The following is a 19,057-nucleotide window of genomic DNA, read 5'->3' as shown; positions in this document are numbered from 1 at the left end:
ATCATTTAGCCTCCCCACAAAAATATGTGGATGCAAACTCAATAAGCAGCTTGTCATTTATTCAACTCTTGACATTCTATTTTTATTGCCATTTTTCTGCCCATTTCAAGACTCCGGTGCAGCATTTTCATGCATACTTTGTCCCCATCACATAAGACAATAAATTTGTGTGCAGGTGGTTTGTGACAGGCACTTCCTAAGCCCAGCACCTCAGACAATCACATTCAAATTTATTAATAAGGCAACTCAAATGCAAAACAAAAACACATGAGCATAAATTATACAGGACAAAAAACCCTGACCTATACAATAGATAAGGCATACATAAAAAAAAAGAATCCCTTGGGGCACCTGCCACTAGATCAGCCTCAGGATGAGGACTCCTGTGAATGTTATTTATAGCTGTGCCAGAGAAGAAATTGCAGGAGGTGCTGGTCTTTGTTCCTCTGTGCTACAAGCTGTGCCTCTCTGAATTCCTTCTGGAACATTGTGCTGTATTTATTTGGGAATACTTGTATGCAGTTCTGTGGTCCAAGGGCTCCCAAAATGCTCTACATAAAATGTTGCAATAACAGTTGGTCCATAAAAAACGCAATGAAAGATAAAAACAGCAAGAACATAAAAAGAGCCTATTGCACCAGCCTGTTGCCAATGGCCCATCTAGTCCAGCATCCTGTTCTCACACTGACCAACCAGGTGCCCCAGGGGCACACCCACAACCAGGACCTGAGAAGAACAGCAGCATCTAGCATCCCTCCCTGGTATCACAGACCTCCGATATAGCAGGACTCAAGAGCATCATCACAGCAGCCATGTCCAGCAGCAGGTTCCTGCCTCCTTGATTCCTGTTTGTTGCGGTACATACATTGGGTTTAGGCAATTAGGCTGCCTTGACAGCAGTGGGCTGACCATCCTCCATGCCTTGTACTTATCCAATTAAGACTCTCCAGCACCCTCCCATTAAGGTTTCCTGCAGGACTTTTCCAGCTTGGCAGAGCTGTTGGCTGCTCCACTCTGGTTGCAAATCCTTCAGGAGCTTGAGTTAATTTCAGCTCTTGGAAGCAAGAGGCACACTGCAGAGGGGAGCCTATGAAATGCACAGAAGCCCCCGCAGAAGTATTTGAAGAACCCATGCATTCAGAGGTCAGTCACACTCTGCCACAGATGCCCTATGGCTATGGCTATGGCTGCTGAGCATGGCTTGGGTTCTTCCACTGGCAGTGGGAACAGGGAGACCCACAAATCCTGCCTCAGTTTCTCGACTAGTAACTAGAAGCTGCATTTTGTGACCTTTATAAACTATGCAGATTTGTTTTCTGATTTCTCCCACCTGCATTGTTGCTAGTCAGGGGGTGAGAAAGAGCCCTGCAAAGCATATACAGGGATTCCTCTGGCTGCTTGGCTTTTCCTTGGCATTGACCACAAACTTTCAGGCAGCTGTAAGGCCTAGAAGCTTTCCTTGAAAACAAAACAGAATCTGCTTAGGAAAAGGAATTCTATAGTTAATGCCTTTTTAAAATAGCTATTCTGTTCTTCACCGACCTTCCCTACAGAGACCCCCTTGGGTGTTAAGATCAACAGAGAGACCTTCATGATATTTCTGCTGCCTCAGACTATTGGCAGATGAAGACCAGGAAAGGGCATTATCTGGCTGCCCCTAAGCTGTGAAATTCCATCCTCACAGAGGTATGGCTGGTACCTTATAGTTTCCATCACATGCTGAAGGAGAAATTGGGACTCTTTACTCTGGCCTTTGGCATCTGAAATATACAGTATAGAAATATTAGGACCCTTTGGCATCTGAAATATATATAAATATTAGGAACCATCCTATTATTCTTATTGTACATTGTTTAAATTAACTGATTTTAATATTGTTGTAACCTACCCTGGGACTGGGACGCGGGTGGCACTGTGGGTTAAACCACAGAGCCTAGGACTTGCCAATCAGAAGGTCGGCGGTTCGAATCCCCGCGACGGGGTGAGCTCCCGTTGCTCAGTCCCTGCTCCTGCCAACCTAACAGTTCGAAAGCACGTCAAAGTGCAAGTAGATAAATATGTCCGGTGGGAAGGTAAATGGCGTTTCTGTGTGCTGCTCTGGTTCGCCAGAAGAAGCTTAGTCATGCTGGCCACATGACCCGGAAGCTGTACACTGGCTCCCTCGGCCAATAAAGTGAGATGAGCACCGCAACCCCAAAGTCAGTCACGACTGGACCTAATGGTCAGGGGTCCCTTTACCTTTCACCCTGGGACTATATGGAGAAAGAGAAGTAAGATATCAAATAAATGAATAACCTGATGCCCTCCAGATGCCTTGGACTACAGCTCTCATCAGCCCCAGATGTGTTGGCTGGGCTTGATGGGAGTTGTAGTCCAAAGCATCTGGAGGGCACCAGGCTGGCGTAAGGCATATATGATGCCCTGATAATAGGGTGGCCAGGAACTATATTATGAGAGGACTGGCCAACTCTTATCTTTGATAACTATATTAAAAAAATGATATTTCAGTAGCTGCATATTTTCTGAGTCCTGAGCAGAGCAGAGTGGGGGCAGGGGGAGACCTTGCTACTGTTGTTCCTTAGCTTTTAAGAACATAAGAAGATCCTGCTGGATCAGGCCAATGGCCCATCTAGTCCAGCATCCTGTTCTCACAGCAGCCAACCAGATACCCCAGTGGGAAACCTGCAAAGCAGACCTAAATGCTAAAGCACTCTCCCCTCTGCAGTTTCCAGCAACTGACATTCAGAAGTGTTAACTGCCTCTGATCGTGAAGCCAGAGCATAGCCATCATGGTTAGTAGCCAATTCTAACACCGCCACCACCCCAGTCCTTGTGTGTTAAACACAACCAGTTTCAACCTTTGTGTGTTAGTCTCTTGTCTGCCTGTTGCGATATTGCAAAGGCTAGAGAATCTTCAGGAGTTTCCACCATCTCTGCTACCCCACTATCTTGCTTGCATCTTGGACAAAGGAATAAGCAAAAGGGGCTGCCAAGCCTGGGCTGGTTGAGGGGGAGGGGGGTAGCTGTGGAAAAGGACTCCTTCCTCGTAGGAAAAGATGCTTTGTTCGCACAGCTGGTTTAGCCATTATGCGCTTGGGCACCAGCCAAACCAGGGTCCCTCTTGCGCTGCAGTTGTCTGCCACATGGTGCCTCCCTTCTTTCCTTCCTGCATTTGTCTCTTGATCCCATGGCAGAGAAGCATCCCACCCTGTATCTCTTGGGGAAAGGTAGTGGCATTGAGGTCATCTGCTAGATTTGATTTCCAGTATGGATCTTGTTCTTCTGCTATTGTCGGCAGTGATACTGAGCCTTCCTTATGGCCCATTTACTTTTTGCTGGGCAGGAAAATAATCAGCAGCTAGGTGTGCAAAGTCTCATCTATTCAAAATCCACGTGCGCATCGGAATGCAGAACCAAGTGCTGTTATCTATCAGTATTGCTCGTTCAATAGCAGACCTGCATCTTTGGCTATGCACAGCAATCAGAAATCAGAGAGTGACATAGAAAGCTGCCTTATACTGGGTCAGATCATTTGACAATGTAGTTCAGTATTGTCTACACTGACCAGCAGCAGCTCTTCAGGGAGTCTTTCTCAACTGTCCTTCAATATTGCAGGAATTGAAATTGGGACTTAATGCATGCAAGGCAGATACTCCACCACTAAGCTACAGCCCTTGCCTTAAAAATAAAGTAAGATTCCAATCATAGAATCATAGAGTTGTGGATTTGGAACTTGGATCCCTGAGGATAATCTCGTACAACCTCCTGCAATGCTGTCCCATAGGGGGATTGAACCTGCAACCGTGGTGTCATCAGCACCGTCTTTATGGTTCTAAACAGTGGGCTGATTTAAATAGGAGCCAAGGAAGTTGCCTTATACCAAGCCAGACCAATGATCTATCCCACTCTGTATTGCATACACTGACTGGCAGCACCAATGGGTTTTTCCCAGCCCTACCTGAAGATGCCTGGAATTGAACCTACGACTTCTGCAGGCCAAGCAGATGCTCTGCTACTGAGCGATGGCCCAACACATCAACTGGGAATACATCAATGGGCCTTGCATGTCTGGAATCTTGCAGCACTGCAGAAATGCATAGAAACCCCAAAACACTTCCCTCTCGCGTTCCCTTTGGACGGGAGCAGCTGGCATTGTGGAGTTTGGTGGAGGCAGTCTAGGGCTCGGTGGAAAGCGAGCAGACATCCCGCCCCTGAAACTGAGTAGACCCCTGCCGTCCTCCTCCTCCCTCCTGCAATGTCTGCTTGGTGTCTGGCTGCTAGCACTGGGGTCCTTTTATGTGGGCAAAGCTCTCTGCAGATGGGCATGTCTGCAAACAATTAGGACGAGCTGTGGGCGGCGCAATTTCTGTGGCTCTGGTGGATCCTTTCCAAAAGGCAAAAACACACACACACACACACACACACACACCCAAATGGAGCAGAAACACTAATATGTAGAGGTGAGGAGATTTGGGGCATATTTTTTGCTGCCTCAGGCAAAATACCCCCCCCCCCCGATGATGATGATGATTATACCCCGCCAATCTGGCTGAGTTTCCCCAGCCACTCTGGGCGGCTTACAGAACATACAAAAACATAGTAAACCTTGTCTTGTAGCATATTGAGTGATCAAGAGTGGTTAAGGATCTGATTTTCCTGCCTCTTTCTTCCTCCTCTTTGAACTGGTGATGATCAAGAGGCTCTGGCTTGTGTCCCCTAAAATGCAGAGGATATTGCTATGTTAATAGTAGTCCTTATCCTTTTCAGACCCATGTCCCACCTGTTTCCCAGACATGCCTTTCAGGATCCACATCTTAATATATATCTTTTTGACATTTATTTTTCTGATAGTGATTCCTGCCTTGCAAGGGGTTGGAGCAGATATTCCTTCGGGTCCCTTCCAACTCTGCAGGTCTATGATTCTACAGTAAAGATGCTGTTACAACCCACTTACGTTAGGCAGCAACTGAGTGGTGCAGGACAGGGGAACATTTTGCCCATGAGGGCCACGTGCGGTGATAGGTGGGCAGTCTGGGGCCACATGCCAGTGGGCATCATCCAAGCCAGTGATGGGCAGCGTGGGCTGGGCTGCTGGTGAGAGAAGGGGTGGAGGGCCACCCCATCAATGCATCTGGGGCACGGAACAGCTTTGCCTTCTCTTTGGAACTTCACCTTTTTTCCTAAATTGAAAAGCCCCAAATATTGTGGAGTTAAAAATAACTGTAATGCAAGGCACACCTGCTGGAATTCCAGCTTCCAGACAGCAAATAACAGCACAGAAGTCTTGCCTTCTTCTCCAACTGACCATCCTAGTCAAGGGGGTGCAGCCCCTGGTTATATTGGACTTACATTTCCATACTAAACATTACCCCCTGATCCTGGCTCCGTTTCTTCAACGTCTTGTTCCTTTTAGAGCAACTGCCATCCCTGCCACTCAGAACCAAATACTTCCTCCCTTCTGCTGTTTCCTTTTCCTCCTAGAAAGTCCTAAAAGGATTGAGCAGCTCAGCCCCTCCCAGGTGATGCATTTCCAGAGCAGACTTACCAATATGTCAGCATCTCCTGTCCTGTTTGATTTATTTAACCAGCTTAAACCATCATGCCTTTAGGCAGGCGGTGAGTTGGTGCTTAACAAGGAAGGCAACCGGCACAAGCTGGGTGTGCCTGGATTTGCAAAGCCCCTCTTGAGACATCCTCAGCTCACCTCTCCCTGCCCTGAGCTTCCCCTCTCTTTAAAAGGGCAGGAGGGGGAAGCAATGTCTGCTCTCCAAACCCGTGGGATAAGGGGGTGCTATCCTGGCTAAAATGTGACCGTGAACTCCCATAATCCTTCTTGCTTGTCTGGATGGAGGGTAGAGGTGTGTGTGTATGTAAAAATTAGACAACTGTTGGGGGGGGGTTACATTTATAGCTCTGCCCACTTCTACCTCTGGCCCTGCCCACCATTGGCACATAGCTCTAGGAACCGCCACCCCCAGGTCCAGAAATATTATTGAAAAGCATTGAACTCAAGGTTCTGCCCCCTCCCCTGTAGAAGCCTTCAAGTTCTCTCTATTGTGTTCTGCCCCCTCCCACAAAATTCCTGGTTGCGCCCATGCTAACATTTACATTGTCTTTTTTGTAAAGGACTATACAGTATCTGTGTTTGCAGGGGGGAAATAACAGCAGTTTTAAGTGCTACAAAAATGCTACCTTGGGAGAAAAGGCCTTGGTCCTATTCCAAAAATGAGTGACAGTTGTGCATTTATTAAACGAAAAGGTCCTGTATTTCTGTGGAAAGGAGAGCACGGTCTGTAAAGAAAATGCCATGCTTTGTAGGGTGATTTTGCCATCCAGCTGGCATTAACTTTACTCAGGAAATTCCTACAGGATCTTGAGAGGTTTGGGGAGATGCCCACTTGTGGCTCCCTTTCAGCACTTAAAAACTGCATCCATTTGCTTTGATTAACGGATGCAAACAAGCAATGGCGGGCTCTCATCTCCCCCACTCTCACTTCTGGCACACATCTGCACATGTGGCAGCTCCACCACAGCTCAGCCTCATGGAGTATATTTGCTTTGTGCATGGGAAACCTTGACAGCCTTGGGAATGTCATACTCTTCTCAGCTTTACCTACCTGATGTAAATAAGATGAGAGTTCCAGAGCACTTTGCATACTGAAAAACGCTTCAGGAATTGCTAGCAATGGCATGCTTAATGTGAAATGTTGAAAGCTACTAAACAGCAGAGCATGTGTTTTGGCAGGAAGGGAGGTGTTTGCAAGATTGTTGGGCTGTTTGTGGCCCCTCTTAGCTGCAGGAGCCCTGGGTGGGAGGGCAAAGGTCAGGCATGTTTATCTAGGCTTGCTCAGGGGACAAAGGCAGGGAGCCCCCGGCAGCTGTTCTCCAACATGGAGAAGGAAGATTTCGGGTGTTTGAAGATTAGAAGGAACAGATTAGTCATTTATCAGAACTGCTGGGACTGGGAAAAGATTGCTTTGTTGGCAGTCATAGTATACGCCCCAGGAGCCCACTTTCTATAATTTTGCACAGAGGAGCCCCAGATTCCATTGTTCATAACCTACCAAATATGATAAATCTGGCAAGGGTCCTGTGTAGGCCCCATCAAAACACATGGGGACTGTGCAGAAGCACTGTTGTGTTCTATGCACGAGAGCCCTCTCTGCTCCTGTGGTTTCCAGCAACTGGTATTCAGGAGCGTTACTGTGGAGGCAAAACATAAGCACCATGACTAGCAGCCACTGATAGCCCTCTCCTCCGTGAATTATTTGACTAATTCTATTTTAAAACCATCTAAGTTGAGTTCCACACACTAACTGTACTGCGTGAAGAAGTACTTTCTTTTCCTCTGTCCTGAAACATCCAACATTCAGCTTTATTGGATTTCTACAAGTTCTAGGGACGTGGGTGGTGCTGTGGTCTAAACCACAGAGCCTAGGACTTGCCGATCAGAAGGTCGGTGGTTCAAATCCCCGCGACGGGGTGAGCTCCTATTGTTCAGTCCCAGCTCCTACCCACCTAGCAGTTCGAAAGCACGTCAAAGTGCAAGTAGATAAATAGGTACCACTCCAGCAGGAAGGTAAACGACACTTCCGTGCGCTGCTCTGGTTCGCCAGAAGCGGCTTACTCATGCTGGCCACATGACCCGGAAGCTGTATGCGGACAAACGCCGGCTCCCTCGGCCTATAGAGCAAGATGAGCGCCGCAACCCCAGAGTCATCCGCGACTGGACCTAATGGTCAGGGGTCCCTTTACCTTTACCTTTACAAGTTCTAGCATTATGAGAGAGTGGTGAAAACTTTTATCTATCCACATTCTCCATGCCATTCATAATTTTATAAGCTTCTATCATGTCGGCTCTTCCTTGCCTTTTCTGTAAACTAAAAATGCTGCAACCTTTCCTCATAGGAGAGTCACTCTATCCCGTTTCTGAACATGGTCACAGGGAGGAGGGGGTCGCTTATTAATGATGATGTACATCCCAGAATCCTTTGCACCCTTGCAAGTGTTTCGCTTAGGCAAAACTCTCCCATTGCACCGATGGTCTTGGGTCAAACCAGCCTTGAAGCAGACCTTCTTGGCAATATCTTCAAGCCTTCTTGGTCTGCCAGCATGTCTCTCTGTGGCCATCTGCCATGTCCTGAATGGCTTCCATTCCCCCGACTGCTCCCTCTTCTTGCCCGTGTCTCCTCCAGTGATTTACACACCTCTCTGTCCTTTTAACAGGCACCCTCTTTCTTAGGAGCCCTTTCCTATTTTTTTTTAAGGGTATAAAGATGTGAGAGAGTGGGGAGGAGCATACTAGGTAGCAACAGGTAGGGGATGTTGAACATCCTGGATGAATTTTGTGAACACCCCAACATTTTTTCCTATATTTCCTCCCTTCTCCTTATGCAACTGTTATAAGGAAAAAATACTCCTTTTCCCTTATGGGGGTACCCAAGAGCCCTTTTGTAGGTTCCCTATCGGTAGGAGAAAACAGCAGAGGTCAACCAGAGAATATTGAGAAGCAAAGCAGCTAGTAAGCCTGATCTTTATTAACTGTTGCAACAGGGTGCTCACAACCACCTGCAAGAGGCAGGAGGGACCCTGAACAATGGTGAGCAAGCCCTTATATAGACTTTTGAAATTGTCCACCCTGGAGCCCAAGACCACCACCCCCCATACATCATACATACATACATCAGAGAAGGGGCTGTCTACAACAGAATTCTGTCTGGCAGGAAATCTGTTGATGGGTTTACCTGGCTATTAATGGGTTTACCAGGACAGCCTGGTTATTCTTTTGTGATGATAAATACTGAATTCCTGAGTCCAGGTCACAGGCTCGCCCTATTCATATCTTAAATGTGTCCTTAAGGCAGGATTTGTGAGCAAACAGACAATGGGGAAGTTTTTCTCATTTCTTCCCTCCTTGCAGAGAAACATTTGAGATCCATTTGGGAGGGACAAAATGGTTTCAGGACTTTTTCCTGTACTGTTTCAGACATGCGGTTTATATATTTATTTATGTATGTGTTTGCTTGGTACATTTATTTTATATCTTAGACCTCATAATTCTCATAGCACAACTAATAATGCTAGCAATCACATGTAGCTGATGCTCACGGGTGAATCTCCGACTTTTTAGATGTTCACAACATTAGATTACCAGCCGTTTCATACCAACGCCGACAGCTGCTCTATTTCGGACATTCACTTTTAATGTATATCAAGTATAAATTCGGGTAGAGAAATCTGTGGCCTTCCAAATGCTGTGGGAATCCCATCAGCCCTGCCTAACGTTGCCAGGAACAATTGGAGGTGTAGTCAAGAAACATCTGGAGGGCCACATCTGCTTGTTGCTGTGGAGGACCACGGCTTTTCAGCACAGTCTTGGAACATATATGCAGGAAATCAGCTGGGTTTGCAGTTTGATGCACCTTTGCTGGCAAATGCAAGGCTTGCTGTCTCCCTGTGGCTGTGTCAGGCTGCCTTACATCCATTCCACCATAAGCACCTCTTGAGCCAGGATTGAAAGCTCACAGATCTCAGTCCAAGTACACGTGGAACCTCCAAATTGGACCTTTCTCACATGGTTTTAGAGCTGGGCCCAGAAAATACTGTGAATTGCTGGAAACCATCTGGGGCAGTAGGGGGCAAGGCAGGAGGAACAGGGCATAAGTTTGGAAGATCTCACAGATCTCTGCCTATTTGCAAGCCTCTTGAGACTGGGAAAGGTCCCCTGTCACCATTTAGGGGGCTTCTGCCTCCAGCTGCTTGTCTGTTAAGTAACTACAGAGCAGCAGACTTCTGGACTGGGGCTGGGGGAAGGAGAAAGGCAGCCAAGGAATTTGGGTTGGAAAGATGTGTCTGGAAGAGGCTCCATCTTTCCTTGTTATGTTTTTTGGTTTCTTGTGGGTGGATGTAAACGCAAGCCAGACTTCCTGTGAGAGGGAGGAAAGGGGCCCAGGATTTCTCTGGATCATCTTTAGGCAGCCAAGAGAGTGGAGCAGTCGAAGCAGTAGAGGGTGAGAAAGTGGTAGAGTTGGGATAGGTTTGGGCAAATGCAGCGAATGCTGAGGGTGGGAGCAGGGCAAGGTGCCGCCATCTCTGAGACAAGCTTCACTACTGCATGCATATATGAATGATTTAAACACACAGTCCCTCCTAACTGGGAGATTTGTGTACGTAATAATAGATTCCCAACAAAAAACCACTTTTAAAAGTGACAACAATATCACACAACGCTCCCTGCCTAAACTGCCCCATCCCAAGGCATCACCCCTGATTAATGCTGGCAGGAAGACATCACTTGTTTCTGTCATACCAGGGACCAATTTCTTTTGTATTGAATCCATACCCCGCCCTTCCCCCCCAAGGACCCCAGAGCAGCAAGCAAACACACAACTCAAAAACAAAAAGCAAACACCTTCAGAACAGTTGATAGCAGTGGTGTCCAAACTTCTTTCAAAAATTGAAGTTGTTGAGCTTTTTTTAGGATTGCTAGATTGCTACCCACAGAAATTCTTGGGTTTAACTTACATTTACACATAGATGTTGAGGGGAGACAGAAGAGAACAGTGACTGTGGTCAAACTTCAATGAAACAAGCTCTCCATTATTATTGGCATCTCCTTTCCAGGGCTTTAACTCCTGAGACTCTACAGCAGCCTTTGTAAACTTGTTGCCCCAGATGATGGAGACTACAACATGCAGCAGCAGCAGCAACAGATAGCATGAGAACTGAGGCATGATTTGATGAAGTGAACATGCGCGAGGCCCAACCATTTTGCCTGACCTTCTTAGAATCATTAAAATCAAATGCAAATTTTATGCAACGATTTTATACAAAGTTTATTGCAAATGGCATACTTTTCATTTCGTCACATGGATGACAAATCTATACAGGTGTTAAATCACTCTGCCTTTCATATCTGAAAGCCAGATGAAAAATAAATCCAGAAAGCTGAAATATATGTCAGGAACATTATAAAGTACATTATACAGTAATAAAGGTTGTCTGTCAACTTTTAAGTTCACAACATATGAACAGGAACATAACACCAGGTATACTTGTTGTGTCCAAATATATTTATACCTGATTTAGACCAACTGACATTAACTGGGATATTACAATGTATTCATCTCAATTGGGGGGGGGGGTAACATGCCTGCACTAATGTGAAGGGTGAAACAGAGATCTTCTGGACCGCAGCTGAGGGATCCCCGCCCCCTCCTGCTTGCACATAAGTAGGAGTGGGATCAGGGCTGCTCTGATGGGATCCCTGTCCCCTCCTGCTTGCACGCAAGTTGGAGTTGGGATGGGGCTGCTCCGATAGGCAGTGCAAAGTCTCCCTTCCCAGCTGAGGGATCCCCACCCCCTCCTGCTTGCATGCAAGTAGGAATGGGATTGGGGCTGCTCCAATGGGAAGGGAGGCACCACGCTGCCTGAGCCTCACCACCACTGCTGCTCACGGCCCTCCTTCTCCACCTTCCATGCCTTACCCACTGCGCACCGCTTCCCCACTACCACTGCAGACCCAACAACTCAGGGGCTGCCCAGGCTCATGGAGAAAGGAGACAGAAGCCTCGGAGGAAGGGGAAACATGGCGGTTGAGGTCAAGGCGGCGGCCACCTCTCTGCCACCTCCATCGCTGCAGCATCAACGTCCCGAACGTGTACTGTAGTATTTATTTATTCAGCCTCACACCCCCGCCGACCAGATTGGTTGACCCAAGGAGTCACGCAGCTGGGGACTCCCTAATGGCACAAGGGCTCGCCATGCCCCCCATACAGAAGGGAGAGCTCATGCCGAGCCCGCAAAAAGGAAATGGCTTTGATGGGCAGGCGCTTGGGAGCCGCAAGAGAGTGCTTTTTCAAAATGGCCGGTGGGGGCCATTAGAAACCAGCCTGGGGGCCGCAAGTGGCCCCTGGGCTGGACTCTGGACATGCCTGGTTTATAGTGTTTTAAAAAACAATTGAAATCAAAAACAGTCCAAAACAGTTACAGTTAAAAACATTCTTCCATCCAGTAATCTCAGGGTTGCCAGGAACAGTATCCTTCACCCACCAAATGCGCCTAGGCAAGCTGAATATTCACTTCTTTCTCACAAGCTGCTCTGTTCATCAGCATTCTATTGTTGACACATTTCCCCTCAGCAGCTGGAACGTCCACCAACATCCCATAGTATCACAGGAACTCACGTCAATGGCTAGGTTGGTGCCTCATATGCAGAAAGATGTTTTAGCCTATGTAAAATGTGACTCTTTACAAGACTCCTGTTTTGCCGTACTGTATGTGACTGGGAGTGAACATTTTTGCCTCCCAGGTAGGAAAAATGGTTCTCTCAAGAGCTGGTTCACTTCTCTGCCTAATGCCTGCTGCCTCATTTTTAAGCACAGGCCAAAGGCAAGTGATCCATTTTATCTTTAGCCAGTGGAGAAACTGTGTGGGTATTACTTAATGACAGTCTCTTGGCAGGCCCGCTGTCCTCAGTCTGTGCCTTTGTGGTTTCCAATTTCCGTTGCATGTCTGTGTGTTTGTATCAGTCTGAATGCAATTATCCTCCTTGCTTTTGTTTGTTCCCTTTCTTCCAGGCTAAAAATTTATTCCTCCGCCTGCTCCCTCCAATTTTGTCCGTATCCTTCCTACAGTTTCCAGGCCAGGTTCCAGAAGGAGTTGAAAATGACATGACGTCACCTTGTGCCCTGCTGCTGCTGCTGCTGCTGCTGCTGCCCCCGGCATTATGTTCCTCTGAGAAAGGGGTAGATCCCTTTCCAGGCTCTGTTGCCAAAGCACAAACTGAACCCCTTTGCATTAATTTAAACAAGGAATGATCGTGTGCTTTTGCAGTTTGGGATATACATTTTCAAGCTGCTCTTGGAGACCACCCTTTCAAACCATTTTAGCATGTGTGGGGAGGCAGGGGGATGTTGATATGATCAAGTGAGATTTAGTAACTCGCGCTTCCAGACAGGAACTATTGCACACGGGTCTGTTGGATCTTATTTTTCTGTGTGTGCATTTGGGACATTATCATGCACACATGCCCGGTTTTTTTGGCCCTGGACTTCAATTGCTATTCTGCTGCTTGTCATCCACGTCAGTGGGAGGAACTTGATGGGAATGTATCTTGGATGTGCTTTCTGTCTCCCTCCTTAGTCGCTCCTCTCCCGTTCCACTACTTTTTTTTCCATTCTGCCCACTTCTATATGCATACAAACATTTTTATTTTAAAAAGCAAAATCGCAGAAATTTTACAATAATTTAAGAGTGCAAATACCACCAACCTAATCTTGCAAATTACATTTGACAAAAGACAAAATAGAGGCTTGTGCTTTTGGTGTGGAGGGGCAATATCAGTTTCCATTTTGGGGTGGGATGAGGGTAATACTGAGGGTTATAAAGCTCTTTTGCTTAAGACCTCCATATTATTGCTGTTTTTGAAAACCTGAGGTACATACTGTGATTAAAATCTCCACACATTTCTGTGTGCAAATCTTGAGATACTTTTTATTTATTTCATAAAATTTCTACACCACTTGATTGTAAAATAAATAAAAAAAATCTCAGAGCTTTTTACAAATGTCCTCTTAACTAGACATTAGGCAATCAGCACAAATAGGTTTATTTCCTTTGTCGTTGGGGGCTGCCAGAAACAAGAGGGCTAAATTGTGCTCATTGAAGAGCACATCATCATGTACAGTGGTACTTCGGGTTACAGACGCTTCAGGTTACAGACTCCGCTAACCCAGAAATAGTACCTTGGGTTAAAAACTTTGCTTCAGGATGAGAACAGAAATCGTGTGGCGGCAGCAGTGGGAGGCCCCATTAGCTAAAGTGGTACCTCAGGTTAAGAACAGTTTCAGGTTAAGGACGGACCTCTGGAACAAATTAAGTTCTTAACCCGAGGTACCACTGTAAAGGAATTTGCCTGTTACATCCCAAGCTAGCAACATGAAAGGCCGTTAATCCAATGAGCTCAAGGTAGCAGACGTGCTTCCCTCTTCCTTCCCATTTTAACCTCACAACAATCCTGTGAGGCTGGTTAGGCTGAGAGGCAGTGACTGGCACCCAAGGTGAGCATCGTGGCTGAGCAGGGATTTGAACCAGACCATGCACGCAAAGGGCTTTGAGCACCTGAAAAGCGTTATGCAAATCATAAGTTTCTATTCTTTCCTGTGCACGCACCTCATTCCCTCATCCATTGTGATGGAAGAGGGTAATGAAAACCAGAGCTAAGGATGTCACATGCCACCATGCGCAAGTTCCACAGACCCAATGGTCTGACTCAGTATAAGGCATGTTCCTATGTTCCTGCGGATTTGTAACATTTTTTCCTCCCTTAAAAAAAGCAGAAGCAATAACAAATGGTGAAAGCCTGCAACTGAGAATTGCTTGTGTTTTAGGCCACAATTTTAATTCCTTTTTCTTATTTATTTAGGTCTCTCTGTCTGCTGGTTTCCACAGCGATACTGGACTCACTGAGAGGGAACCAGAGTTGTCTTTCGGCCCAGAAGCATCAATAACATTCTCTTTGGACGTCTGGCTCCAACATGCTTGGCTTTCTATGAGGTAATTTTTGGAGAGGGAAGGTGGTGCGGCCTCGGTCATGCTGGCCTGAGTGTGTACAGTTGAAGAATTCCTTGGGGCAGAGAAGAAAACAACTCTTGCTGGGGAGCAAAATGGCGGCTTCTGCTCCCTCACCATACGCCTCTTGAACAGGCCGGGTGACTGCCATTAACCTGAGACCATATCCCGGACACGAAATGAGCCAGAACGCCAACTCCCACTTGGCCGATTCACCCCAGCTCTCCAAGAGCAGCCTGCTCAATATACTGGGCAGCCCTCAGCCCGAAAGGATGAGCCTCTCCGATTCCCTGCCCGCCACCCCAAAGAGTGGCACCCCTTCGCCCGGCCCCCCACCACAGCTCCCCTTGCTGAGCGCCGGCTGCCTGGATGGTGACTGGGAGAGCCGGGAAGAGCTGCGCTTGCGGGAGCTTGAGGAAGCGCGGGCCAGAGCTGCCCAGATGGAGAAGACGATGCGCTGGTGGTCAGACTGCACCGCCAACTGGCGGGAGAAGTGGAGCAAGGTGCGCGCCGAGCGCAACAAGGCCCGAGAGGAGGTGCGCCAGCTGCGCCAGAAACTGGAGACCCTGACCAAGGAGCTGACCGGCCTGAGGCGGGAGAGGCAGGAGGTGCTGAATGAGAACGAGCAGCTGGGCAAAGAGGTGGCCCGGCTGAAGGGAGAGGGCAAAGGGGAGAAGGAGAAGGAGCTGGACAACCGAGTCGCGTCTGAGAAGGAGAGCGAGGCCTCCCCAGAGCAGGAGCCCGTGCGGGATGTGGGCTCTGAGAGGCTGCCGAAAAACAAGGTAAGTAGGGGCATCGGGGCACGAGTGGCCTGCTTCATACGGAGGACTCGTAGGGATAGAGGAAGCTGCCTCATACCAATACATTTGGTCCATCTCGTACAATATTAGCCACACCCTGGGATTTCAAGTGAGAGTGTCTCCCAGCCCTGACTGGGGTTGAACCTGGGACCTCTTGCACATGGCGCAAGATGCTCTGTCCCTGAACTGCAGCCCTTCCACTGAAAACAAATCAAGGTTCCAGACCTCATGGTTCTGAAGAAAGAGATGACTTATTTACTTATAGGGGAGAACGGCCATTGTAGGGCTAGGGGATAGGCCTGTGTGTTTATCTCATGCCCCAGTAATTGCACCAAGCAAGTGCAAAGTTTCAACTGCACAACCTTGCCAAAGTTCCTTGTGAGCAATTCTCAGTAAATAAGAGCAGCCTGGAATTCAGAACTTGAACAGGTGGAGCTTTTCGCACCAGTTATTTCAGTGCCAGGAACAGCTCCAGTTAACTCCACTCTGCATATTTAAGGTGCAAGGGCTGTTTTAAAAGGTGGCAATCTTCTCCATGCATGACAGGGAGGCCTTGAGGAGGTCGCATGGGAAGTGGGGCCAGCCAGGATAATTGTCAGCAGTCATTTAACCTGTCAGTTTACTTCCTCTTGTTTAGCACAACAAGCCACACCAACTTCTGGTATCCATATACTTTTCCTGTTTTATATCTTGATTTACTGAAATACAAGCAAGTAGAGCAAGACATTTTTGTGTGTGTACAAATTTATTTGGGGGTTCTAAAAACCCAGCATTTTCACAGAAAGCCAGCGAAAGGTCTTTGCAGACCCTCATTTGTCTTTTGCTCATTTCTGCATGCCGTGCCTTGAATTGCTTGCCTTGAACGTCTCTCTGGCCTTTTTGTTCCCTCCCCCCAAAACTGAATATTTTTGGGGGGATGAGGAGGCTTTTACAAAGCAACTGAAATGCAAAATAATGAGGCGTTTTGCTGTGAGAAAGTGCAGGGATGGGAATTTTGGCTCCCATAAAGAGCCAGCTGGTGCACATCAAAAGGAAATTGCTTGGACTCAAAGGCAGAGGCCGATAGGAACTGATGGCTGAGAAGATAATTTCACATATGCAGAATATAGAGGGTAGAGCAATTCATCGTCTTCAGAGTAGTTACAATTTGCTAAACTCCTCCCTGTTGCCTGTGCTCTAGGATGATGGTGTCTTGGCTTTACTGGCCAAGCACAGCACTTTGGGCAGAGAGTTGCAATCAGGGCTAATGGGCAACTCATTCACCTTTGCATTTCGTTATATTTATACTAAACACTCTTAGATGACAATTTGGCAGGTTTCACTGAGTAAATTGCTTAGTTCAGGCAATCCTCCAGTCATTGTGTGAAATACCAGAAATAATCCTTAGGTTCTCTTTCTTTCTTGCACAGCTTCACTCGCCATTGTTTTGTTCCGATTGCCATGATGTCCAAATCTGTAATTATCAGTTGCACTTGCAAATCTGAATTGCAAACCATGGTTTGAGATGGGATTTCAATTCCAGTTTGGAGGACATTGGAAACCATGGTTGATTCAGATGCAGGGACACAGGAAGCTTATATAAGAAGCTTATTTTGCCTTATTCAGTCAAAATGATTGATCTGTCTAGCTCAGTGTTGACTACACAGACTGGCAGGAGCTCTCTACAGTTTAAGGCAGGGGTCTCTCCCAGCCTTCCCTGGAGATAACCAAGGATTGAACCTGGAACCTTCTGCATGCAAAGCAGATGCACTGCTACTGAGCTTCAGACATTCTCCATGGCAAATTATGTTTTATGATAAATTGAAAATGAAGGTGTGCTGGAGAGAGAGGAAAAGGGCGCAAGGGAAACCGTGGCTCATTTCCTGTCCTTGAAACCACGGTTTGGAGTTGCCATCCCATCCCAACATGTGACTGTGAGTCTTGAATAGAGCTTCTCCCTTCCCCCTCCTCCTCTCAGTCCCCTATGCAGCACATAGATTCTGTGTTAAGTTTTCCCTCCTAGCAAACTTTTATTCCTTTACAGAATTTAAACACTTTCAAGTTCAATGATTCCTTCTTTGCAGATAGAATGTTCATGAATATTCTGTGACATCACAGCAGTTCAGCCAATAGCACAGGAGCAGCTGCTTGCAAGCAAATGCTTTTTGTGTGTTTTACATGAGAAATTATAGATAACTAATGGCCCCTGATCTGATCGGCACTGTCAGTTTGTTTGTATGTATGTCACTTTCCAACAATAAACATATACCTAAAGAATACACTGCAGCATGTAGAACATGCTAGAATGGCCTTTGCCAACCTGGTGTCTTATAGTTCTTTTGGCAGAGCTGACTGGGGCTGATGGCAACTGTAGTCCAAAACATCTGGAGGGCACCAGGTTGGCAGAGGCCGCACTAGCATAACATTAGTTAGTGAATTTCCTGGCAACTGGCAACATTCACTAGAAAAATCATAATAGCCCCCTCCAGTTTCTCCCATGCACATTGTTTTGCTTTGTTTATAAACCGCCAACTAAGTAAAAGCCATTATAAGATCATGAAGTGATCATTAATATCTGCCCATATCCTGTTTTACTTGTGTGTTTCACCTTGCTGTGCATGTCTAGAGCAGAAATCCTTCTATGCAAGCCTCGCTTTTCCAGAGCTCATTGATTTGGAGGACTAAAACAAGTTCCGCTCACTTCTCTCAGAGAGGGAGAAGCAGCTTTTCCCTGAGGAGAGCGAGCTCTGATGTTCCAACCCTGGAGTTAGTGGTGCATTCCTGGCCAGGGTTGCTGCCAAGCCACCCACAGGCTTAGCTGTAATCCAGGGTTGTCCTCAGGGTAGGGTGAGAGTGGGAGTCGAAACCTGCACTCTGGTAATCAGCTGTCAAGCCCTGCGTGACTTTGTCATTTCAAAAAAGCATTTTATTGCTTTTTCACATATAATAAACATAATTTAAAACACAGTGAGCAGAAAACAATTGCAGCTAGTCTCTCATTTATTGGAACTTACATTTGCAGCTAGTCTCTCATTTATTGCATTTATTTGATTTAAATCAAATCGATTTAAATTACGATTTAAGTCACTAGATTTAAAACTTTTTTTTAAGGAAAGACTCATTCTTGCTGGTATAATCTTAATATTTACAACCAGATGAAGGTTTTAATTTTGGAATAATAAATTTTCAGAGTAGTTTTTACAGTTATGTCAAAAGTTACTGATTTGGTTATACTATTAGAAATACATAGACAGATAATTATGAAATTGTTGTGAGGTTTAATAGGTTAACTGTGTACATTTGGACAACTTTTCTGCTGCACCTTATTGGAAGGAAATATAATCATTTCCGTAATAACAATTTAAACAATTTATTTAAGTAAAACAATAACATTATAGCATATGTACCCATGTTTGTTAACTGACGTGGTTAAACATTTTTTAAAAAAAAAACTTAGAATGAGTTTTAGCACACATGAAAAACTTAAAACAAATCCTTATTTACTGATGAATAGCCTTTGGACTAAAAGGTATCTTAAATAGAAAACTACAGTATATTTAGAAAGATTTTTCCTCCAAAAGCATTTTATTTTTAAAATCCAATGTAAATTTTAAAAAAAAATCCAATGTAAATTTTAAAAATCCAGTTTTGTTGTTCTTGTTTTTTTTAAAAAAACATTGATTTTTATTCACCCTGGGGATGCATGT

General features: G+C 46.1%; 1 protein-coding gene across 1 annotated transcript in view; it reads left to right on the top strand.

Annotated features, from left to right (window-relative positions):
* CCDC102A (coiled-coil domain containing 102A) overlaps positions 1-19,057 on the top strand; it is a 39,063-nt gene that overhangs the window by 2,475 nt on the left and 17,531 nt on the right. The window contains exon 2 of the mRNA XM_083625224.1: positions 14,426-15,353. Within this exon, the coding sequence (XP_083481350.1) occupies positions 14,751-15,353 (603 nt within the window). The 5' untranslated portion in view covers positions 14,426-14,750. The remainder of the gene's footprint in view (positions 1-14,425; positions 15,354-19,057) is intronic.

This window comes from Podarcis filfolensis, assembly GCF_964270895.1.
Source record: "Podarcis filfolensis genome assembly, chromosome: 8".
Classification (NCBI taxonomy): domain Eukaryota; kingdom Metazoa; phylum Chordata; class Lepidosauria; order Squamata; family Lacertidae; genus Podarcis; species Podarcis filfolensis.
The sequence above is the reverse complement of the archived record's forward strand: the minus strand, read 5'-3'. Positions and strand labels throughout refer to the sequence as shown.